This window comes from Hylobates moloch, unplaced genomic scaffold (genome assembly GCF_009828535.3).
Source record: "Hylobates moloch isolate HMO894 unplaced genomic scaffold, HMol_V3 SCAFFOLD_7, whole genome shotgun sequence".
Classification (NCBI taxonomy): domain Eukaryota; kingdom Metazoa; phylum Chordata; class Mammalia; order Primates; family Hylobatidae; genus Hylobates; species Hylobates moloch.
This window is the reverse complement of record NW_026652282.1, coordinates 84,208,372-84,232,821: the sequence shown is the minus strand read 5'-3', so window position 1 is coordinate 84,232,821 and position 24,450 is coordinate 84,208,372. Positions and strand designations below refer to the sequence as shown.

Here is a 24,450-nt window from a genome sequence, read left to right as displayed (position 1 = left end):
TCTCGTTCTGTCTCCCAGGCTGGAGTGCAGTGGCGCCATCTCGGCTCACTGCAAGCTCCGCCTCCCGGGTTCACGCCATTCTCCTGCCTCAGCCTCCCGAGTACCTGGGACCACAGGCACCCACCACCACGCCCGGCTAATTTTTTGTGTTTTTAGTAGAGACAGGGTTTCACCGTGTTAACCAAGATGGTCTTGATCTCCTGACCTCGTGATCCGCCCGCCTCGGCCTCCCAAAGTGCTGGGATTACAGGCATGAGCCACCACGCCCGGCCTACAAATGTTTTGTAATAGCTCTTGAGGCCCATCTTGGAGTTCTCCTTTTGCTAAAACCACTGAACTCTCTAGGAGGAAAAAGGAACTTGGTTCTTGACATATGTGTGCATGTATTTCCATATAACCTTTGGGAAGCTATTGCAATGGTACTATAAACTAGAATTTTCGAAGATAGAAGGAAAATATTCTGGAGATCATTGAAGAGAAATGGAGTCCAACACCAGTTAAAGATGATGAAGACAGATTTTTTTTTTTTTTTTTTGATGGAGTCTCTCTCTGTCACCCAGGCTGGAGTGCAATGGCACAATCTCAGCTCACTGCAACCCTCCACCTCTTGGGTTCGAGCGATTCTCCTGCCTCAGCCTCCCAAGTAGCTGGGACTACAGGCGCGTGCCACCAAGCCTGGCTAATTTTTGTATTTTTAGTAGAGACAAGGTTTCACCATATTGGGCAGGCTGGTTTGAACTCCTGACCTTGTGATCTGCCCACCTTGGCCTACCAAAGTGCTGGGATTACAGGCATGAGCCACCACACCCGGCCGATGAAGACAGGTTTTATTCAGTACTACCACAGTAGAGGAAAGAGTCAAGTTCAATTCCAAATACAACAAAGACAGGTGGAGATTTATAGCCAATGAGCAGATTGAGGGGGTCAGTGGATGGAATATTTAAGAAGACATCAAGGGTGGGGAACTTCTTGCTAAAGGCAGACCATGAACTTAAACAAGAAGGATGGGGGAATGAGGGAAATTGATCAGATATCAATGGTGGCAGTATTGACTTAGCAGGATTCCTGCTAAGAGGTCTTGCTAGGACAGACATAGGAAGCCAAGGTGGAGGTCTAGTCGAAAAGAAGGCTCATCAGAGAAGTCTAACTAAAGTTTGGTCAAGGAGAGTCTTTGTCAAGGTAAATCTATCATTTCCCTCAAAAGGTAATTTTCAGGATCCCATCAGGAAGATTTGCATGGCTGCTAGCTTTCTCCTCAGTTCTGGGCTATAGCTCACATGCCTAGTTTGAACTAGCTCAGCAGAAATGGGGGATTTATTCTTTGTCTGCCAACAAACTCATCTGGATGATTTTGGGGGTTTGTGGGAAAAAGCCCCCAATACCTGGTGAAGTAACCTTGTCTCTTCCCCCAGCCTGGAATGGTTCTCTCTTTCTGCTACCTCACGACTGTGCATCTACGATGGTGACTCTTTTCCTCCCTCTCATTTCAGGTTCACAGCAAAGGACTGAAGCTAGGGATTTATGCAGATGTTGGAAATAAAACCTGCGCAGGCTTCCCCGGGAGTTTTGGATACTATGACATTGATGCCCAGACCTTTGCTGACTGGGGAGTAGATCTGCTAAAATTTGATGGTTGTTACTGTGACAGTTTGGAAAATTTGGCAGATGGTATGTTTCATTCCAGAGATTTAGCCACAAAGGAAAGGACTTTGAGGCCATGGTAGCTGAGACAAAGAACCAATCTTCAGAATTTTAAATACCCTGTCACAATACTGAAAATAATTATTCTCCATGTGCCAGAGCTCCCATCTCTTCTCTTTCAGTTCATTAATTAATTAATTCATGTAAAATCCATGCATACCTAACCATAGCTAATACTGTGCACTTATAATTCAAGAGGGCTCTAAGATTTAATTAGTAATTGTAACTCTCTATAACATCATTTAGGAGAGTCCAGGTTGTCAGTCGGTCACAGAGAAAGAAGCATCTTCATTCCTGCCTTTCCTCAATATACACACCATCTCTGCACTACTTCCTCAGAACAATCCCAGCAGTCTGGGAGGTACTTTACACAATTTAAGCACAGAGCAACTGCCTGTCCCTGCTGCTAGTTTAAACATGAACCTTCCAGGTAGCCTCTTCTTAAAATATACAGCCCCAGCTGGGCGTGATGGCTCATGCCTGTAATCCTAGCACTTTGGGAGGCTGAGGCGGGTGGATCACTTGAGGTCAGGAGTTCGAGACCACCCTGGCCAACATGGTGAAACCCCATCTCTACTAAAAATACAAAAATTAGCCGAGTTTGGTGGCACATACCTGTAATCCCAGCTACTTGGGAAGCTGAGACAGAAGAGTCACTTGAACCTGGGAAACGGAGGTTGCAGTGAGCCAAGATCACACCACTGTACTCCAGCCTAGATGACAGAGTGAACTCCGTCTCAAAAAATTAAAATAAAATAAAATAACTATATATATAGCCCCAGCTGGAAATTCATTTCTTTCCCTTATTTTACCTATTGTTTTCTCATACAGGTTATAAGCACATGTCCTTGGCCCTGAATAGGACTGGCAGAAGCATTGTGTACTCCTGTGAGTGGCCTCTTTATATGTGGCCCTTTCAAAAGGTGAGATAGCGAGCCCAGAATCCAATAGAACCGTACTGATAGATAGAACTTGACAACAAAGGAAACCAAGGTCTCCTTCAAAGTCCAGCATTACTTAATATCATCCTACCATCTCTCCCAGGTTCCAACCACTTCTCACCATCCTCACTGCTGTAATTATAGTCTAAGCTATCATCACCTGGAAAGTCATCCGTGTGTCTTCCCCTTTATTTCACCATTCACGTCCTGTCTATCAACAGTCCTTCCACCAGTATCTCTAAAATATCTCCTGAATCAGCCCACTTCCTTCCATCTTCACTACATGCACCCTGGCCTTCCAAGCTACTATTGGCTCTCACCCAGACTGCTGTGACCGCCTGATCTCTCTGCTTCCACTGTCTCAACCGCCATCTATTTTCCAAGCAGCACTAGAGTTATCTTATTAAAATGTAAATGTCAGGTTTTTTTTTTGTTGTTTGTTTGTTTTTTTATTTTTATTTTTATTTTTTTTTTTTGAGACGGAGTCTCGCTCTGTCGCCCAGGCTGGAGTGCAGTAGCGCAATCTCGGCTCACTGCAAGCTCCGCCTCCCGGGTTCACGCCATTCTCCTGCCTCAGCCTCTCCGAGTAGCTGGGACTACAGGCGCCCGCCACCACGCCCGGCTAATTTTTTGTATTTTTAGTAGAGACGGGGTTTCACCGTGGTCTCGATCTCCTGACCTCGTGATCCGCCCGCCTCGGCCTCCCAAAGTGCTGGGATTACAAGCGTGAGCCACCGCGCCCGGCCTGGTTTTTTTTTTTTTAAAGAAAAAACCCGAGACTTAACAGAGTTATAAAAAATATAAATGGCATCATCAGTTCTCTGCTTAAAACCCTTAACTTGCTTCCAATTGCACTTGGAATGAAACCAAACTGCACTGATCCAACCCTTGCCTGCCTCCCCAAAGTCCAAGGGGTCATGGCTGTTTCCCTGGCTACACTGGTTTTCTTTCTGTCCCTTAACACTGCAAGCCTATTGCTGCCCCAGGGCATTTGCACTTGCTTTTTTTCTGCCTGGAACAGTTCTTCCCCAAAGATTTTTAAAGGGCCGGGCTCCTTAACATTGAAGTCTCAGACCAAACGCCACATATGCAGACAGTTCTTCTCTAACTACTTTAAAATAGCCCTCTGTCCATTCATTCTTCATCACATTAACCTGTTTAATTTCCTTCTCAGAGCTCCGCACTATTTCGAAGTATTTGTTGACTTGTTACCATGTCTCCCCACTAGAGTGTAAGTTTCATGAGGCAGGGACTTTGTCTAACTTTGACTGTATCCGTAGCATATGGTTAAGTGTTGAATAATTATTTATGGAATGAATCCCTATTATTCCCTCATTATCTCTACAAAATAGTCTTTTTTCTCAACATCTTAAACCTGATATCCCACCTGCCTATCTACAAACTTTTTTTTGTGACAGAGTCTCACTCTGTCACCCAGGCTAGAGTGCAGTGGCGCCATCTCAGCTCACTGCAACCTCCGCCTCCCGGGTTCAAGCGATTCTCCTGCCTCAGCCTCCCAGTAGCTGGGATTATAGGCGTGCACTACCGCATCTGGCTAATTTTTGTATTTTTAGTAGAGACAGGGTTTCACCATGTTGGCCAGGCTTGTCTCGAACTCCTGACCTCAGATGATCCGCCTACCTCGGCCTCCCAAAGTGCTGGGATTACAGGCATGAGCCACCGCACCCGGCCTCTACAAACTTTTTATTCCATTAACAAACTATATGCCTAGGATTTAAGTTTTCTTAATGCTTGATGGAGTCCTATGTAATTTTGCAGCTTTTAATTTTACTGAGATCATTTTAGTTCTGATTATAGAAGTAAATTAACTTTAAGGGATTTCAAGTTATATGGCCTACTTCTAAAGCAAACTTCTTACAGTGAAAATTCATTATAAGGGTTTAGACCTCCTTATGGAGACCTTCAATCTGTAAACTCAAGAGAAGGCTACAAGTGCCTCCTTTAAACTTAACTGTTTTCATCTCACAAGGATGTTAGTAGAAAGTAAACAGAAGAGTCATATCTGTTTTCACAGCCCAATTATACAGAAATCAGACAGTACTGCAATCACTGGCGAAATTTTGCTGACATTGATGATTCCTGGAAAAGTATAAAGAGTATCTTGGACTGGACATCTTTTAACCAGGAGAGAATTGTTGATGTTGCTGGACCAGGGGGTTGGAATGACCCAGATATGGTAAAAACTTGAGCCCTCCTTGTTCAAGACCCTGCAGTAGGCTTGTTTCCTATTTTGACATTCAAGGTAAATACAGGTAAAGTTCCTGGGAGGAGGCTTTATGTGAGAGTACTTAGAGCAGGATGCTGTGGAAAGTGGTTTCTCCATATGGGTCATCTAGGTAACTTTAAGAATGTTTCCTCCTCTCGTTTGAATTATTTCATTCTTTGTCTCAGTTAGTGATTGGCAACTTTGGCCTCAGCTGGAATCAGCAAGTAACTCAGATGGCCCTCTGGGCTATCATGGCCGCTCCTTTATTCATGTCTAATGACCTCCGACACATCAGACCTCAAGCCAAAGCTCTCCTTCAGGATAAGGACGTAATTGCCATCAATCAGGACCCCTTGGGCAAGCAGGGGTACCAGCTTAGACAGGTAAATAAGGGTATATATTTTAAGATGGCTTTATATACCCAATACCAACTTTGTCTTGGGCCTAAATCTATTTTTTTCCCTTGCTCTTGATGTTACTATCAGTAATAAAGCTTCTTGCTAGAACCATTACTTTATTTCCAAAATAATGCTACAGGATCATTTTAATTTTTCCTACAAGTGCTTGATAGTTCTGACATTAAGAATGAATGTCAAACTAACAGGGCCACTTATCACTAGTTGCTAAGCAATCACATTTTCTTGGTTTTTCAGGGAGACAACTTTGAAGTGTGGGAACGACCTCTCTCAGACTTAGCCTGGGCTGTAGCTATGATAAACCGGCAGGAGATTGGTGGACCTCGCTCTTATACCATCGCAGTTGCTTCCCTGGGTAAAGGAGTGGCCTGTAATCCTGCCTGCTTCATCACACAGCTCCTCCCTGTGAAAAGGAAGCTAGGGTTCTATGAATGGACTTCAAGGTTAAGAAGTCACATAAATCCCACTGGCACTGTTTTGCTTCGGCTAGAAAACACAATGCAGATGTCATTAAAAGACTTACTTTAAAATGTTTATTTTGTTGCCAACTACTACTTCCTGTCCACCTTTTTCTCCATTCACTTTAAAAGCTCAAGGCCCGGTGGCTCATGCCTGTAATCCCAGCACTTTGGGAGGCTGAGGCAGGCAGATCACCTGAGGTCGGGACTTTGAGACCAGCCTGGACAACATGGTGAAACCCCATTTCTAATAAAAATACGAAAATTAGCCAGGTGTGGTTGCGCACGCCTGTGGTCCCAGCTACTCTGGGGGGCTGAGGCATGAGAATCACTTGAACCCAGGAGGTGGAGATTGCATTGAGCCGAGATCATGCCACCTCACTCCAGCCTGGGCAACAGAGCAAGACTCCATCTCAAAAAAAAGAAAAAAAAAAAAAGTCAGGCACAGTGGCTCATGCCTGGAATCCCAGCACTTTCGGAAGCTGAGGCAGGCAGATCACTTGAGGTCAGGATTTCGAGACCAGCCTGGCTAACATAGTGAAGCCCCGTCTCTACTAAAAATACAAAAATTAGCCAGGTATGGTGGTGAGCTTCTGTAGTCCCAGCTACTCAGGAGGCTGAGGCAGGAGAATCACTTGAACCCGGGAAGTGCGGGGGTGCAGTAAGCCAAGATCACGCCACTGCATTCCAGCCTGGGCAACAGAGCAAGACTCCATCTCAAAAAAAAAAAAAGTTCTATTTCCTTGAATAAAATTTTCCAAAGTTTAAACTTTAGGAATAAAACTATTAAACCCATATTTACTCATCCAGATACCCACCCCCCTTGTTGAGATTCTCTCCCAATTATCAAAATGTGTAGCATATTTAACTACCAAGAGCTAAACATCATTAAGACTGAAACGTAATAAGAAGGATGTATAGGCCGGGCACGGTGTCTCACGCCTGTAATCCCAACACTTTGGGAGGCCAAGTCGGGCGGATCACGAGGTCAGGAGATCGAGACCATCCTGGCCAACATGGTGAAACCCCCTACTAAAAATACAAAAATTAGCCAGGCGTGGTGGCAGGCACCTGTAACCCCAGCTACTCCAGAGGCTGAGGCAGGACAATCACTTGAACCTGGGAGGCAGAGGTTGCAGTGAGCTGAGGTTGCACCAATTGCACTCCAGCCTAGGTAACAAGAGCAACACTCCGTCTCAAAAACAGAAAAAAAAAAATGTATAATTTGGAACTATTAGGAGGCATTTTAAAGAATGGGTATTTTGTCTCAAGATTCTTCCACTGGGGAGTTTGGCCAGACCTGGTGGCTCACACCTGTAATCTCAACATCTTGGGATGCTGAGATGGGAGTTTCACTGAAGGCCAGGAGTTCCAGACCAGCTGAGTAACAAAGAGAAACCCCCAACACAAAAACTAAAATTAGCCAGGTGTGCTAACAGGCACCTATAGTCCCAGCTACTCAGGAGGCTGAGGCAGGTGAACCACTTGAGTCTGCAAGCTCAAAGCTGTAGCAAGCTATGATCCATACCACTGGCACTTACGAGAGGGAGACCCTGTCTCAAAAAAAAAAAAAAAAAATCCACTGGGGGGTTTCATACACCAGAAAACCTATTCTTTGTAGTTATTTTGGTATGATAAATATATCTACTTTAAAACGTGAGGGGGCATGCCAAAATGTTTTTAAGAGTATAAGACCAAGTCCATAGACAATGTTATATATGTTACAGTGTACTGTGTCTGGAGAACAATGCCAAAATTCTTTATTAACTGTTATAACAAAGATCTGACACTTAACTCTTAGCAAAAACATCTCATATTCACTATGAATGTGTTACTGACTTCTCCCTATTAGCCTGAAATGTGTCTACTCACATGATAACCAATAACCATTGTGTAACGGCAAACTGCATCTCATAAGGCCCCTAGTGACTGAAGTGCCAAATTAGAAAATTGTAACATATGATGTGAACTCAACCAGTCAGCTTCAATCCAAAACAAGTAGCACCAGTAAGAGGCATAAATTTCCCCACAGGTGGAATTGTATTGATGGCTCTAGCTTATTCCCTCCCAAAAGATGAACGGCAAACAAATGAAGTGAACATAAACTCAAGATTTTATTGTCTTCATAATAAAAGATGACACTTAGAACTGGATCACTTGGCCCTGTAACAGAACAGAAAAAAGTTGTTTTGTATTTTGCCATGAACTACTGCCCCATTAAGAACATTATCTGTTCCTAAAATGCTCACCATGCTGTTAAGCTGCCTCATTCTTCCTTTCCTCCTTGTAGCAAGACTTCACATACCTTTAGCTATAGATCTAGTATTTTTAGATGATTACCCCTGAGCTCTATGCCACAATGAATAAATGTTCACCTTTTCAAATAAAGCTATGAAAAAGATTGCACCTTCAACCCATAATTATATACCTTTCTCTTCTTATCTCCTCCCAGTTCAAAATGCTTGCATCTTTTAATAGCCAGCATTCTCTTAGATCTGCAGTTGGGCTCAACGCACTCAAGCCTTAGGACAATCTTCTTTGTAGTTTTAGCCTGAAAAAAATTAAATTAAAGCCTTAATAAATAACTACAGAAGATCACTTTCTTCAGAAATGACTACTTTAAGTACTATTTAAAGCAAAGCATTGCAAAAGAATAGTTGCCCCACTATTCATTTGCAATGCTTTGCTTTAAATAGTACTCAGTATACTCTTAAGCCATAGGGAGAAAATAATCTAAAAATCAGTGGATTTAAGAGAAAATGTGTAGAACTTGCGGACTAAAAAAAATAAAGAGAAGGCTGGGCACAGTGGCTCATGCCTGTAATCCCAGCACTTTGGGAGGCCAAGGCAGGCAGATCATGAGGTCAGGGGTTCGAGACCAGCCTGACCAACATGGTGAGACCCATCTCTACTAAAAATACAAAAAAATCAGCCAGGCGTGGTGGCGCCTGTCTATAATCCCAGCTACTCAAGAGGCTGAGGCAGAAGAATCACTTGAACCTGGGAGGTGGGCGGAGGTTGCAGTGAGCAGAGATCACGCCACTGCACTCCAGCCAGGGTGACGGAGCAAGACTCCATCTCAAAAAAAAAAAAAAAAATACATTTATATATATATATAAAAATGTAATAGCAAAGATGGCATGTCATCCAGTTGTCATCAAGTTTGAATCCAAACCCCATTCAGATCAAACATCCTAGAGCTTCCTATCAAATGGGCAACCCGTCTTGCCACCCTGAACTTGTGGCCATTCAGCAGCTCTGCATAGTTCTTTAATCCCAACAGTTTATGAGGCTGAGGCAGGATCACTTGAGCCCAGAGTTTGAGATCAGCCTGGGCAACACAGTGAGAACCCCATCTCTATAAAAGATCAATAAATTCTAAGACTACCTACAATTATGTCTAGAATTTATGTGCATTCAACTAAATTATTTAACTCAAACTACACTCCCCACTAATCCTCAACTTTTTTGATTTTGAGATTTTGTTTGTATGGTGCAAGTGATCTCAGTCCTTCTCCTGGTTCAAGCAACAAGTCTCCTGTTCAGCTCCCACCACCACGCCCAGCTAGTTTTTTCTTATTTTTACTAGAGACGGGGGTTTCATCACGTTGGACAGGCTGGTCTTGATCTCCTGACCTCAGGTGATGCACCCACCTTGGCCTCCCAAAGTGCTGGGATTACAGGCGCGAGCCACCACGCACTGCTTTGATTGCTCCTTTTTACCGAAACAGAACTATTGTTTACAAGTTTCATATTTACCAAAAAATTGCAAACATGCTACTGAGTTCTCATAAACCTTACAACCAGTTTCTCATCTTACATTAGTATGACTCATTAACAAACCAACACTGATGCCTTATTGACTCAAGCCCATACTTTTTTATTTCCTTATGTTTTCCTAATGTCCTTTTTCTGTTCTAGGACCCCACCCAGGACACCATCTAACATTTAGTCATCATGTCTTTAGACTCCTTTGGCTGTGGCAATTTCTCAGACTTTTTTAATGACGTTGACAATTTCAGCACTACTGGTCAAGTATTTTGTAAAATGCCTCTCTTGGGATTTGTTATTTTTCTCATGATTAGATAGGGTTATGGATTTTTAGGTTTAAGTGTCATTTTCATCACACGTTATCAAGGGTATATATCAACATGACTCATGACTGTTGATGTTAACCTTGATTACCTGGCTGAGGTAGTGCTTGTTAGGTTTCTCCACTGTAAAGTTTTATTGCATTTTTTCTTTGAGGTACAAACAATCCAATTACACTCTATTTTAAAATATGCAACTAAGTTATTGACTTTAGTCACCCTGTCATGCTATCAAATAGTTGGTCTAATTCATTCTTTTTTTTTTTTGTACCCATTAACCATCCCCACCTCCCCCCACTACCCTTCTCAGCTTCTGGTAACCATTCTTCTACTCTCTATATAACAAGTCCACTTGTTTTGATTTTTAGATCCCACAAACAAGAACATGTGATGTTTGTCTTTGTGTACCTATTTCACTTAACATGATGATCTCCAGTTCCACCCATGTTGTAAATGACTGGATCTCATTCTTTTTATGGCTGAATAGCACCATTGCTTATAGGCGCATTTTCCTTTTTCCTTTTTTGAGACGGATGTTGTCTGTCGCCAGGTGTGCAGTGGATGATACTCGGTCACGGCACCTCTGCCTCCAGGTCCAGATTCTCTGCCGGCCCACACCACACGCCTGGCTAATCTTTGTATTTTTACTAGAGGCGGGGGTTTCACTATCTTGGCCAGGCTGGTCTCGAACTCCTGACCTCAGGTGATCCACCTGCCTTGGCCTCCCAAAGTGCTAGGCACGAGCCACCGTGCCTGGCTGCGTATAGGTAGATTTTCTTTATCCATTCATCCCCTGATGGACACTAAGGTTGCTTCTAAATCTTAGCTATTATAAACAGTGCTGCAACAAACATAGGAGTGCAGATACCTCTTTGATATACCGATTTTCTTCTGGGTATATACCCAGCAATGGGATTGTTGGATCATATGGTAGCTCAATTTTTAAATACTCAATTTCTTAATAAGCTTGCCCCTTTAGCCAGAGTTCTGCTGCTGCTGCTAGTTTGCAGTTCTTAATAGGCCAAAACCTAGTTAGAACCTCTGTCTTCTAAACAAGTTATCCGAATGTGAAAAGGTACAAAAAAAGCATTCTTTTTGCCACCCTGAGATCAAACCACTTACTGCATCCAAATGAGCACTAAAGTCATTCCTTAATATGTTCTGGAGCTAAACTGCACGAGAAGCAAAGTGCCAAAAGAAATGCTGTGTTGGAGGGAATGCTCCGTTCCAATCATCGTGCTGATTACTTTAAGAGTTAGCCAAATCACCTAAGGTTTGAGAGTAAACAGAAACTCACTCAGCCTGAGAATACAGAATTCAGGAGGCTAGCAGACAGGCCTAAATGGCTATTCTGTAAGAGTTTTACGACTTCACGAGAACAGGTAGCTGACTGCAGGTTTCTGTGATGAGAAACAACAGAACAATTCTCAGTGCAACCAACAGTCGAGGATTCAGACATGATGACAGATAAGGAACAAGGCAAATGAAAGGATTTACCAGTGTACTCACACTTCAGTTCTTAGGAAAGCAGGGCACATTCCTGGATTTTTTGCCTCTTCAGAAGGGAAAGGATAAAAAATCGTAAACACTGAAATAGTGCGGTATTGTGAACTAGTCAGACCTGAGTTGCATTCCCAGCTCCATCATCTACTAGATATATCAGTGCAGTCAACTGTGAAAACCTCGCTAAACTAACGCTATACCTATATCATGAAGTGTGTGGACTAGAGACAAGTGCACATCCTTACCGCAATTAAGTGGGAAACGTCAAATAGTAATCACCACTCACCTTTTTCCGGAAAATTGGCTTAGTTTGCCCACCATAGCCACTCTGCTTCCTGTCATAACGCCGCTTTCCTGGGAAAACGAATTGGTATTTGTTATAGAATACTGAAGATCAGCAATTAAGTCTTACAGGTTTTATCTTAATTTCGCAGCAGAAATATTAACGCTCAAGCCAGGTGTGGAGGGAAAGAGACCTGGACTTGTACGTTACTCTACAACACAAATGTCACATTAACACCAAATTATGCGGAATCCATCTTACCCTGGGCATACAGAGAATCCTTGCCCTTCTTGTACTGTGTCACTTTATGGGGTTGGTGCTTGCCACACTTCTTACAGAAAGTCCGGCGGGTTTTAGGGACGTTAACCTAGCAAAGAAACAGTTCAGAACCTGCAATGTTATTTGACCACAATGGCACAACGCCCTACCTTACCCATCTAAAGCTGAGGCACTCCACGAGGACTCCTCATTACATGCTACCTCTGACTACAGGGTGGGCCAGCCCCATGTGCTTCAAGCAGAGCTTCCTCCCTCCGTCGAGCCCCAAAGAGGGAAGAGACCTTATTAACTCTACCCCCGGCTAACTCTACCTCTTTGAACCCATCACTTCAATTCCTGGCCCCGTAGCCCGGTCCCTTTAGAGTTGATCCCGGCAAGATTGGGTTGCTCTGGTATATCGAACCCACACAGGAGCCTGGACCCATCCCGGCACAGCACGGGCGACGAAGGAGGGAAAGATTAAGCTGGATGTTACTCGGCCCCCACCAGCAAGTCCTACCATGCTTGCGTGAGCGTTATCGGCACGGAAAGAAAGAAACTGCGCCGCAAACGGAAGTATATAGGAGGTTCCGGATCGCACTTCCTCATGGGAGTCGGTAGGAGCAATCATAGAGTGTAAGGCTCAGCGCAGCGCCCTCGGGCGGCTGAGAGGACTCAGTTCGGAGCCGCAGTCGGGAGCTTACGGAAGGACTCCGCCTAAAGGGTGGTCCACTCACCCCGACTTCCTCTCGCCCCGCAGCTCTGCAACGTTTCGTCACTTTATCTCTTTTGGTGGACGCTGCTACGTAGTGGCGTTCAGTGAAGGGAGCAGTGTTTTTCCCAGATCCTCTGGCTTCCCCGTCCCCGAGGGAAGCCAGGACTAGGGTCGAATGAAGGGGTCCTCCACCTCCGCGTTCCATTCCTGTTCCACCTCAAGGTCACTGGGAACACCTTTCGCAGCAGACTGCTGATTCAATGAAGACCTGGAGGGAGCCAATTGCTCCAGTTCATCTATCACATGGCCAGTTAGTCCATTCAACAAATGGTTATCGGATGCCCATTATGTGTCAGGCACTGTTCCGGAGGAGGGGTACAGTAATCTAATAGGCTTATAAATGTACAATTATGAACTAAGTACTTTGAAGAAAAGGAACAATGATTGGCATTAAAGCAGCACCCTTCTGCTGAGGGAGTAAGTCAGCTGCTCTAGGTTCTGAAAAGTGACAATGAAATTGTTCGGCTCCCGTAATAGCAATCATCAAGCCTAGAAATAGAAAGTACCTAGCGGCTCTTCCCTTCCTTGCAAACCTGGCAGAAGGCATATACTAGGTTTCAAGACAGTCCAGCATAGAAAGACTTCAGGGTGCTAAACATTTTAAATAGATTGTGTCATACAATTCTCACAGTAATTCTAGGAGACAAGTGGTACTATTAGTCCCATTTTACAGATTAAGAAATTGAGGCCGTAGGATGTTAAACCATTTTCCCAGTGTCAACGGTATTTAGTGAATCCAGGATACAAACCCAGGTAGACTGACTCTAGAGCCTGTGTTCCTTTAACATTATAAAATATTGCTGTTGTAGCCTGGTAATTATAATAGCTAAAAAAATTATGGCGCACTTACTATATGCCAGGCATTCTCCTAACCACCTTACATACTACCCCTTTTAATCCTGACAGCAACCCCAGGAGGTATGTACCAGTATTAGTATTTAACAGGTGAGGAAACTGAGGCACAAGAGATGTTAAGTTTACTTACCTGAAGTCACACAGGTTATTTTTTTGTGGAGCTGGAATTTGATCCTAGGTAGTCTAACACTATAGCCTTGCACTTAACCACTACATCATACAAAGGAAGCAGGGGCATCTGCAGTGTAGAGGATGGTGAGGAGACAGAATTGGGCTGAGACACAGGAGGAGGTGGCAGTGGAATAGGGGCTGAAGAACCATGAGAGTCTGGGGTATCTTGCTTGCACAGCCCTCCAGGAACACGCGTGGGACCTGAGCTGACACTCTGATCACCCCCTTTTTTGTTGGGTGGTCTCTGGTAATAAATATATTACCACTACCTGCTACATTTCCTGAAAATTTCTTTGCCAAACTTCCAGCATTTTCTTTTTCTTTCCAGACTCTTAAGCAATCTCACTGGCCTTTAGGGGTTTATGTTAGTAACATGGAAATAGGAAGACCGCGAACGTGGCCCCTCTTCATTTAATCAACCTTAATTCTTTCTATCATACCTCGTGTTGCGTGGCTTTGTGGGGGTTTTGCTTGTTTTTGTTTACTTAAAAATATTTAATTGACAAAAATTAATTATATTCAAGGTGTACAACATGATGATTTGATATGTGTATACACTGTGTAATGATTACCACAGTCAAATTGATTAACACATCTATCATCCATCACCATCCATAGTTACCATGGGGGTGGTGAGGACACTTAAAATCTGCTCTCTTATCAAATTTCAATAATACAGTATTATTAACTATGGTCACTATATTGCACATTAGATCCCCAGAGCTTATACATCCTATAAGTGAAAGTTTGTACACCAATGCTGACACTGAGGTGGGAGGATCGCTTGAGCTGTTCTCTGTTTTGGACATGCTCCTGCTCATTAATTTCCCCTAAGACGAGGCACTCAGAACTGAATGCAGGACTCTAGGTATGGTCTGGCTTTGCAGGGTAAGTGGCATGTTACCTTCCTCTGTCTAGATATTTTACTTCTGTAAGGAAGCCTCAATGTCACCTTGGCTTTTCTGGAAGCCATGTTAACTGATGACATGCCTTTTGATTACTATCAGCAAAAACCCCTGAACCATTTTCACAAATGCTACTGCTACTCCACTTTCTCCTGGAGTCATTTGAAGTTCAAATTTGGGGCCCAATTATGAGACATCACCTTTAGCCCCGGTAAAATACACTTTGTAGAATTTGGCTTCTCACACCAGGTGATCAAGATCTTTTTGGGAACTAATTGCCCTCTTCTATCATCCAGTCTAGCACACAGAGCCTTGCACCATTCATAGACTAACCGGGCTACTTTTTATATTTTCCTCAAAGATCATCAATAAAAATGCTGAACAGGATAGCGCCAAGAATAGAACCTTATGTTGCATTGGGAATCTGTTCAGGTGACACTCAGCTGTTCATTTGCACTATCTGAGTACAGTCTTTCTGTCAGTATGGATGAGTGTGCTAGGGGAGTGGTCGTGGGCAGAGGGTGAAGAAGAGCCTACGTCTACTTGCTCTTTTCCCTTGTGCTCCTCTCTCTCTCTTGTTTAGCTCTCCCATTAGATGCCTATCACCTCCCAGTCCCCACCCCAAGATGGACCTTGAGAAAGGACAGGGCATGTGACAACAAGTGGCATAAGACTGAAGAAAAGAGGCTGGGCATGGTGGCTCACGCCTGTAATCCCAGCACTTTGGAGGGCCGAGGCGGGCGGATCACGAGGTCAGGAGATCGAGACCATCCTGGCTAACATGGTGAAACCCCGTCTCTACTAAAAATACAAAAATTAGCCGGGCATGGTGGCAGGCGCCTGTAGTCCCAGCTACTCAGGAGACTGAGGCAGGAGAATGGCGTGGACCCGGGAGGTGGAGGGTTGCAGTGAGCCGAGATCATGCCACTGCACAGGGCGAGACTCCGTCTCAAAAAAAAAAAAAAAAAAAAAAAAACTGAAGAAAAGAGGAGGGAAGATGAATGCCTGCGGCCAACCCGCAGGCAGGTGAGTGGAACAGCTATTGGGGGTGACTAGCAAAAGGATAGAAGTTGTCAATAAAGTAAGGCAATCATACAACACATGCTGTCCATCTATCTTGTGCAAATGTGAATATCATATGTACGTATGTTACCTATGTAACAAACTTGCACCTTCTGCACATATATCCCATTTTTTTGTTTGCTCATTTGTTTTTTAGACAAAATAAAGAAAAAAAATAAGGTCCTGTTGACTTAAAAGTTCGGATGAAATTGTAGTGGGAACTGTGATCTGTTTCTACATTAGGATACAGTGCCTTGGGGCAAGGAAATATGGCAGTGCCCGAGGTGTCAAGGTGGGCAGGCAGATCAGTCAGCAGGGGGGCTCCACCATCATGGTCTGCATTCAATACTGGCTGCATTTCCTAGGAGAATCCCTGGAGGGAACATTGCAGTTGGAGCATAATGTAGGGGGCCCCTGAGAAAACCTCCAGGCTTCAAGTGACATACCTAGTCTGCTTTACCGGTTTACACGACTCAAGAGAAAAGTGGACATTGAGAGCTAATCCCTGAGGTCAAATCTTAAATGGAGAAAATCAACATCCACAGAAAATGGGGAAGGGCACAAGTATTTCTGTGGGCTTATATTCCGACATTTTTATCTGTAGGGGAAAAATGCTTTCTTAGAAAATGACTCAGCAGGGGGAAGTCTTGTCTCTACCTCTGTCTGGTTTTGTCCTTTGGGGTCCCTTCACTATCAAGTTCAATTGTGTGTCCCTGAGACTCCTCTGCCCCGGAGGACAGGAGACTCAAAAAAAGCTCTTCCTGGCCAGTCTCTTTGCTCTGTGCCTGCCAGCCCCCAGCATCTCTCCTCTTTCCTGTAAGCCCCTCTCCCTGTGCTGACTGTCTTCATAGTACTTTAGGTATGTTGTCCCTTTACCTCTGAGAGGATAGATTGATGACCTGTCTGCTCAGGCCAGCCCCATCTAGAGTCTCAGTGGCCCCAGTCATGTTGAGAAAGGTTCTTTCAGAGATAGACTCAAGATAGTAGTGTCAGAGGTCCCAAGCAAATGAAGGGCGGGGACAGTTGAGGGGGTGGAATAGGGACGGCAGCAGGGAACCGGATAGCATGCTGCTGAGAAGAAAAAAAGACATTGGTTTAGGTCAGGAAACAAAAAAAGGGAACTGAGTGGCTGTGAAAGGGTGGGGTTTGCTCAGACTGTCCTTCCTCTCTGGACTGTAAGAATATGTCTCCAGGGCCAGTGTCTGCTGCGATCGAGTCCCACCTTCCAAGTCCTGGCATCTCAATGCATCTGGGAAGCTACCTGCATTAAGTCAGGACTGAGGTGGGTCTGGGGTATGGCAGGGGCTGGGCAGCAGCAGCAATGTACCTTTCTTGGGATCCCTAAAAACCAGAGAGACAGCATGGCTGGTGCCATTTATCAGCTAGTGGAGGAGGCTGACGGAGGGTGGGAGTGTCATCAGCACAAGACCCTGGCAGTCCCTTCTGGTGATTAGAGAGGCCGTAAGGGTCCTTTCCGACAAGGGCTGTGGGTGGGGGGAACAGGAAGAGAAAAATGTGACATGAGGTGACCATCCAAACAGGTAGCAAATGTTAGAAAGGGGTACCTCTGGCAAACTTAGTGGAAAAGTAATATTGCAGGGAACAGTCAGATAAAAACAAGCCCTTTTGTCAAATAGTGCTTGAAGACTCAATAGGGATACATGGATCAATGAAGCCCTTAGAAAAAGAAATACTAAGAGGCAGATTCTCTGAGAACATGGTAAAAGCTCACGCTCCACGTTATGAAGTTGACCTTTGTGAGCTAGGGAAAGGCCTGGCTAGGCCAGGGTGGAGGCTACCTGCCTTGAGCTGCACCAGGCCAAATGTCGCCAGGGTCAGAGCTGGCTTGTTAAAGGACTGTGTGGAAGCTGTGCCATCCTCATGGTAACAATGGGTAAAAGACCGGGCCAGGAGAAAGCAGCCGCTGCCTCAGCCCAGACAGTGCGGCCAACCCCTGAGGTTGTGGCAAAGGTTTCTCCTCTTACCATTGCCCTCCATGTGCATGGCTTACTTTTCTCTTGTCTTCATTATTTCTCCTTTCCTTTCCTCCTCTCCAACCTCCTCCTCTTCCCACTCATCCTCCTTTCTCTACCTGTATCCCCTCTTCGTTATACCCTCCTCTGTTCTGTTGATTACCAGACTCTGACATACAGTTAGCACTTAATAAATAATTGCCGAATTGTATTGACTTTTTCTTGCTCCTTTCTTCCCCCGCTCTTTTCCCTTTTCCTTTCCCTTTCCCTTTCTTCCTCCCTGCCTGCCTAGTACCTTCCCCATAAGGTGGTTGTGAGCAGTAAATGTGCAAATACATGTAAAGCTTTTAAAACAGGGCCTGGAAATGGAAAGTGCTGGATCTCAGTATTTGCTATAGTTTTTACTCTGCCTCAGACCTGCCAATGTCCCCCAGAGGGCCTACCTAGAGCAAATGATATGACATTTAGAATAAAAGTGATTGGTAACCCCAATCAAGACATCCTCGGATAAGTTGCCCAGACTCCAAATGAAATTCCAATTTCTTGGCCACCTAGCTCTCAAAGCTGAAAGTCTTTATCTCATGCCATGCATGTCTAGAGGCAGGGCAGCAGCAAAGCCCAGCGGCTGTTGGGGGGTGGGGGGCGGTCTACACAGCTCAGAGGCTGTCATCTTTGCTGCTAGTTGTGTATTAGCTCTGTTCCTTCCCTCATTTTGCATGCCAAGCCCCAGAAGCAAGAGTGCTATAGCCTCTCTGGAGGCTCAGTCATTTGATAAAACAATGTCACTTTCCAGATAAGCCACAAAATGCAAATACTCATGGCAACCTAAAGCATTATACCCAAACAGTGTCCCTTAGGGCTTGCCCTGTCTATTCTGACTCCTTTTATATTCAAACTATTTAAACTGCTTGCTTGTGTTGAAATCCAAATTTCCATTGCATATGGCTATTGATGTTTTGTTTGGAATTCTTTTTTTTTTTTTTTTTTGACACGGAGTTTCACTCTTGCTGCCCAGGCTGGAGTGCAATGGCATGATCTCGGGATCTCAGCTCACTGCAACCTCCGCCTCCCGGGTTCAAGCAATTCTCCTGCCTCAGCCTCCCAAGTAGCTGGGATTACAGGCATGCGCCACCACGCCCAGCTAATTTTGTGTTTCTAGTAGAGACGGGGTTTCTCCATGTTGGTCAGGCTGGTCTCGAACTCCCAGCCTCAGGTGATCTGCCTGCCTGGGCCTCCCAAAGTGCTAGGATTACAGGCGTGAGCCACCGCACCCAGCCTGGAATTCTTTGTAAACTCCTTATGGTGTGAACTAATGTAACTTTCCATCCAGTTATGGGGGATTGGTGCAATTTTAAATTATCACTATGATTTGCTATTTCCATTCAAGCAAATTTCCTATAGAGTTTCCTTTCAGTGGACTAGACCCATATCAGGAAGTGACTTAGGTATAAAAGGAAGATACGGCTTTCGAAAACCAAAGTTTGGGTGTTCTCCAAAGAGGTATCAGATACCCCCTTCTACCCCTGCAATGATCTGATTGCTGAGATCTGATTGCTAACTACTGAAAATAAGGAAGAACTAGAATTTTCAGTGACACAGTGCTCAACAAGAAGCTAGAAAAGAGGCCTTGACATATTTGACTCCAAAGCTACTTGGTTATGCATGAAGCCATCTGGGGAGGGGAAGGAGGAGGGAGAACTCCTCTGAGGACCCTGAAACAATTGGGCCACGTGTGACTTTCAGTTTCTATGGAGATTCATGTGCAGTGGCTGAGGGCGATCTGAGAGCATTGGAAACCCAGAAGCTTTAATACCAGGCTCTTCTCTCCGCTCTTAGAAAGTTCTCACAAGATGTCTTTAGGATTATATTGGTTATTTGAATCTCAAGGAGAAGCTCATCTCACTGCCCTACCTCCCTGAACATAAAACAAACTGTAGTCTGTTAGCTCACCCTAGAAGAAGGAAATTCTAGAGTCAAGAGAAGTTAAGTTTTAGACAAGTTGGAGGTTGGAATATACTGGAGTTTAAGATCATTGACTCAATGAAAAAAAAAAAAAAACAGATTTGTCTGTGGTAAAACCAGAGTTTTAAAAATGATTAGAAATGGACCAGAAAACAGATAAGGATAATGAGAAAGGGGGCTCTCTAAAACTATTTGGAGCTGAAATTGGGACAATGTTTCTGGAAACTATTTTGGCAGTATGTATCCAAATGCAAAATGCACACACTTTTTTGACTCTGGAAATGATGCTTGTATAGAGATCCTAATAACATGGGAAAATAATTAGGAATTATGTTAAATAAGAACATTAGATCTTTTTTCGGAAAAAGGTACCTTGAATGCATGGATGGATGGATACATACATACATACATACATACATAGATGTTACGAAAAATAGGTAAATTAACTGAATGTGCAATATGATCTCAAATATTATAAGAAACACGCACAGAAAAAAAAGGAATATGCTGAAATATTAATGCCTCTGGATGAGTTTATGAATGATTTTTTCTTTTTTATATCCCTGTACTTGACATATTTTCTACAATAAGCATGTTTTATTTTACTATATTTTGCTTTATTTTGAGATGGGGGTCTCCCTATGTTTCTCAGGCTGACCTTGAACTCTTGGGCTCAAGCAATCCTCCAATATCGCCTCCTGAGTAGCCGGGACTACAGGTGCACACCACTGCACCCAGCTGCGTGTGTTATTTTGATATCGATGGAAAAAATAAATAAAATGTTTAAGCCAAGGAAAACAAAAACTAGGTTGAAAAAGAAAGCCAAAGGGGCACACAAGTCCAGAGTGAAAGACAGACACCCCAGCAGTCACCCTCAGAGCAGAGGGAGAATATTGAAAGTATTACCACCGATCTGATCTGGCACTGACTATAAACTTGCAGATTGGCTCTCTGGCTCTCCTTCCATCATCAGTTGGCCAGAATATATTGTCGCTAGTGCAAGACAAAAAGAGACGACGAATCACAGAGACCTAGAAGTTTCCAAAACCACAGAAGAAAAATGTAAAATGCTAAAAACGTAAGGCCAGGCGCGGTGGCTCAGGCCTGTAATCCCAGCATTTTGGGAGGCCGAGGCAGGCGTCATGGTGTGCGGCTGTAGTCCCAGCTACTCAGGAGGCTGAGGCATGAGAATTGCTTGAAACTGGGAGGTAGAGACTGCAGTGAGCCAAAATTGCGCTACTGTACTGAAGCCTGGATGACAGAGCGAGACTCTGTCTCAAAAACAAATAAATAAATAAATAAAACATGAACTGCTGTGGAAGAACCAGAGAGCCCTAAGGCCTCCTGTAAATGACTACAGCAGGAGAGTTTCCCTGGTCAGCATGCAGCCAGAAAATTGAGTTTGGCTTGATGCCTTCATCACAAATTTGGTCCCCTGTAGCCTTAACTATGAAGCTTACCATAAAATAATTAGGTTTCACTGGGCCCCGAACAAAACCATCTTGGGAATTTAACAAGATTAAAGCTTGCTTTGTTGCTGTGGTTATGATATTTTTTTTCTTTTTTCATGTTTTTTTTTTTTTCAGACGGAGTCTCACTCTGTCACCCAGGCTGAAGTGCAGTGGCACAATCTCAGCTCACTGCAACCTCTGCCTCCTGGGTTCAAGCGATTCTCCTGCCTCAGCCTCCTGAGTAACTGGGATTACAGGCGCACGCCACCATGCCCGGCTAATTTTTGTATTTTTAGTAGAGACAGAGTTTCACCATGTTGGTCAGGCTGGCCTCGAACTCCTGACCTCGTGATCCACCTGCCTCAGCCTCCCAAAGTGCTGGGATTACAGGTGTGACCCACCGCGCCCAGCTGGTTATGATATTTTAAAGAAGACTTCTCGGCCGGGCGCGGTGGCTCACGCTTGTAATCCCAGCACTTTGGGAGGCCGAGGCGGGCGGATCACGAGGTCAGGAGATCGAGACCACGGTGAAACCCCGTCTCTACTAAAAATACAAAATAAAAATTAGCCAGGCGTGGTGGCAGGCGCCTGTAGTCCCAGCTACCCGGAGAGGCTGAGGCAGGAGAATGGCGTGAACCCGGGAGGCGGAGCTTGCAGTGACCAGATTTCGCCCCTGCCCCCCCGCCCGGGGGACAGAGCAAAACCCCCCCTCAAAAAAAAAAAAAAAAAAAGACTTCTCTTCTGGTCCCAAGGCCAAGGAATTCTCAATTGAAATCTCAGTTAGAACGTGAAGGATGCTTCTTGGGACTGGGAAGAGATTTTCTGTAGGCCAAATTTAACCTCCCACTAGAGATAGTTGATAATTCTACCACATTTCATAGTGAAGCATCAGGAAGACAGGACTGAAAAGGCAAGAAGGAATGATGCAAAGTGCATAGTCCAAAAGATAAGCTGGACCTGGGTTTGCCACTTTGTCTAAGTAACTGAGAATTCATTCTGAGATCAAAAAATCAAAATAATGTTCACAGCAGCATTGATTATCATTGAAAACAAACAACCTAAATGTCCATCAACAGGAGAATGAATACATAAATTGGAATGTATCATCATATAGAATATTTTATGCATATAAAAATGAATTAAAACATATGAAATAGAACTACCCAGATAAATCCTAACATATTATATTGAGGGGAAAAAAGCAAGTTGCTGAAGAATGTGTCCCATATATATACATAATTTTTTTTTTTTTTTTGACGGAGTTTCACTCTTGTTGCCCAGGCTGGAGTGCAATGGCAAGATCTCGGCTCACTGCAAACTCTGCCTCCCGGGTTCAAGGGATTCTCCCGCTTCAGCCTCCTGAGTAGCTGGGAGAGTAGTGTTGGCCCAGCTAGTTTTTGTGTTTTTAGTAGAGACAGGGTTTCACCATGTTGGTCAGGCTGGCTGCTCTCAAACTCCTGACCGTGCCATCCACCCACCTCAGCCTCCCAAAGTGCTGGGATTACAGGCGTGAGCTACTGCACCTGGCCATATGTAAATTTTAAACATGTAAACCAATACTATATATCTTTTATAGATACTTACATCTGTAATAATAATATGAAAACATACCTAGGAATGATAAACACCAAATTCAAGATATTGGTAATCTCTAAGGAGGGAGAAGACTAAGATTTTGGAGTACATAAAGGGGTCTTGATTATATAGATAGTATTTCAGTTCTTAACACGTGAGGCAATATGGCACAATGTTAGGATTTTGTAGAGCTAAGCGGTGAGTCCAAGATTGTAATGTTATAGTCTCTGTACTTTCTATTTGAAATATTTCATAATATAAAACAAAGTATATTTGAGGCCAGGTGTGGCAGCTCACGCCTGTAATCTCCACACTTTGGAAGGCTGAGGCAAGAAGATCACTTGCATCCAGGAGTTTGAGACTAGCCTAGGCAACAAAGTGAGACCCGTGTCTCTACAAAAAAATTAAAAATTAGCTGGGTGTGGGCCGGGCGCGGTGGCTCACGCTTGTAATCCCAGCACTTTGGGAGGCCGAGGCAGGCGGATCACGAGGTCAGGATATCGAGACCACGGTGAAACCCCGTCTCTACTAAAAATACAAAAAAAATTAGCCGGGCGTGGTGGCGGGCGCCTGTAGTCCCAGCTACTCGGAGAGGCTGAGGCAGGAGAATGGCGTGAACCCGGGAGGCGGAGCTTGCAGTGAGCCGAGATTGCGCCACTGCACTCCAACCTGGGCGACAGAGCGAGACTCCGTCTCAAAAAATTAAAAAAAAAAAAAAAATTAGCTGGGTGTGGTAGTGCACACCTGTAGTCCCAGCTACTTGAGAGGCTGAGGCAGGAGGATCGCTTGAGCCCGGGAGGTGGAGGCTGCCACTGCACTCCATCCTGGGTGACAGAGTGAGACCCTGTCTCAAAAAAATAGAAGGTATATTTGATCAAAGTTTTATATTCACAGTAAGCAATAAGAACCCTAGGGACAGAGAAGGGTGGATGTTCCACCTAAACACTGTGCTTTCATTCCATCAACAATGAAACATCCAGGAAAGGAAACAACAAGTGACTCTAGAAATTCACTAGTTAGACAGACTCTCCTTGGGAATGATTTAAAGAGGGAAAATGTAAGAAAAACTGGCAAGGCTAAGAAGAGTCCTCAAGTGCAAAAAAGTATAGTTGACAGTTAACAGGGACAGATCATCCTTACCAGCCTGGAGGAATATTGCAGAGGAAAGAGCTTAGGATCTTGAATACTCTCTTATCTCCTATATTTACCACCATTTCCTCTCTTGCTGAACATTCCTAGAAAACGGAGAGGAGTTTGTCACAACTGCTCTTTGATGATAGCCATGGAGAATGACAGGGGTCCCAAGGCAGATGGCATCAACCTCATCAAAGACCAAAAAACAAATAAACAAACAAAAATCCCTCCAGTGGCAATGAAACACCACAAAAAGAGCAAGGGCTATGGATGATATGCCAAGAGCTATAGATGGATGAGGCTGGACAAGTCACATAACCTCTATGAGTGTCAGTTTCCTCATCTGTTTGTGGTGAGGAATAAATGAAATAATGCCTGTAAAATGTCTGACAGGTAGAAGTCACTGAAAGGAACAGAAGTTCCATTCCATCCCCCTAGGGAAAGATAGGGAATGGCCAGAATCTTCCTAGCCAATTGAGTAGTACTTTCAAGGAGAAATCAAGAGAAAACACTACTTCTTGGATATTTTGGCTAAGTAGTCATTTGAAGTACAGTTGACTGGTTATTTTAAGTCATATCTCATAGACTCTTCCCAATCATAGGCTGGCTGTGTAGTTTTCTGAATTTTGCTCTGGTATTCTTCTTCTTCTTCTTTTTTTAAATTTATTTATTTATTTATTTATTTATTTATTTATTTATTTATTTATTT

General features: G+C 44.0%; 3 protein-coding genes across 3 annotated transcripts in view; 2 read left to right on the top strand and 1 right to left on the bottom strand.

Annotated features, from left to right (window-relative positions):
- Positions 1-1,466: 1,466 nt before the first annotated feature.
- On the top strand, positions 1,467-5,957 carry GLA (galactosidase alpha; the record flags this gene model as incomplete). The annotated part of the gene is made up of 5 exons (XM_032756233.2): positions 1,467-1,668; positions 2,533-2,624; positions 4,678-4,839; positions 5,055-5,252; positions 5,523-5,957. Coding segments are annotated over 5 exons (945 nt in total), but the record flags the coding sequence as incomplete, so codon positions are not given.
- Positions 5,958-7,792: 1,835 nt separating this feature from the next.
- Positions 7,793-12,509, bottom strand: RPL36A (ribosomal protein L36a). Its single transcript, XM_032757284.2, has 5 exons — positions 12,399-12,509; positions 11,882-11,987; positions 11,624-11,691; positions 8,172-8,294; positions 7,793-7,906 (listed from the first exon to the last, which is right to left on the bottom strand). The coding sequence occupies exons 1-5, from the start codon at positions 12,507-12,509 to the stop codon at positions 7,886-7,888; spliced, it is 429 nt and encodes a 142-aa protein (XP_032613175.1). The 3' UTR covers positions 7,793-7,885.
- Positions 12,510-16,798: 4,289 nt separating this feature from the next.
- BTK (Bruton tyrosine kinase) overlaps positions 16,799-24,450 on the top strand; it is a 42,466-nt gene continuing 34,814 nt past the window's right edge. Inside the window, exon 1 of the mRNA XM_032757280.2 lies at positions 16,799-16,928. The gene's annotated coding sequence lies outside the window, so the exon portion shown is untranslated. The remainder of the gene's footprint in view (positions 16,929-24,450) is intronic.

Excerpts from the sequence above, each read along its gene's own strand:
- RPL36A (XM_032757284.2), bottom strand. The coding sequence starts at position 12,509 with ATGATTGCTCCTACCGACTCCCATGAGGAAGTGCGATCCGGAACCTCC. Across the intron at positions 8,295-11,623 it reads AGCCAATTTTCCGGAAAAAG|GCTAAAACTACAAAGAAGAT; the intron begins GTGAGTGGTGAT and ends AATTTTTTTCAG. Across the intron at positions 7,907-8,171 it reads GAGGAGATAAGAAGAGAAAG|GGCCAAGTGATCCAGTTCTA; the intron begins GTATATAATTAT and ends GTTCTGTTACAG.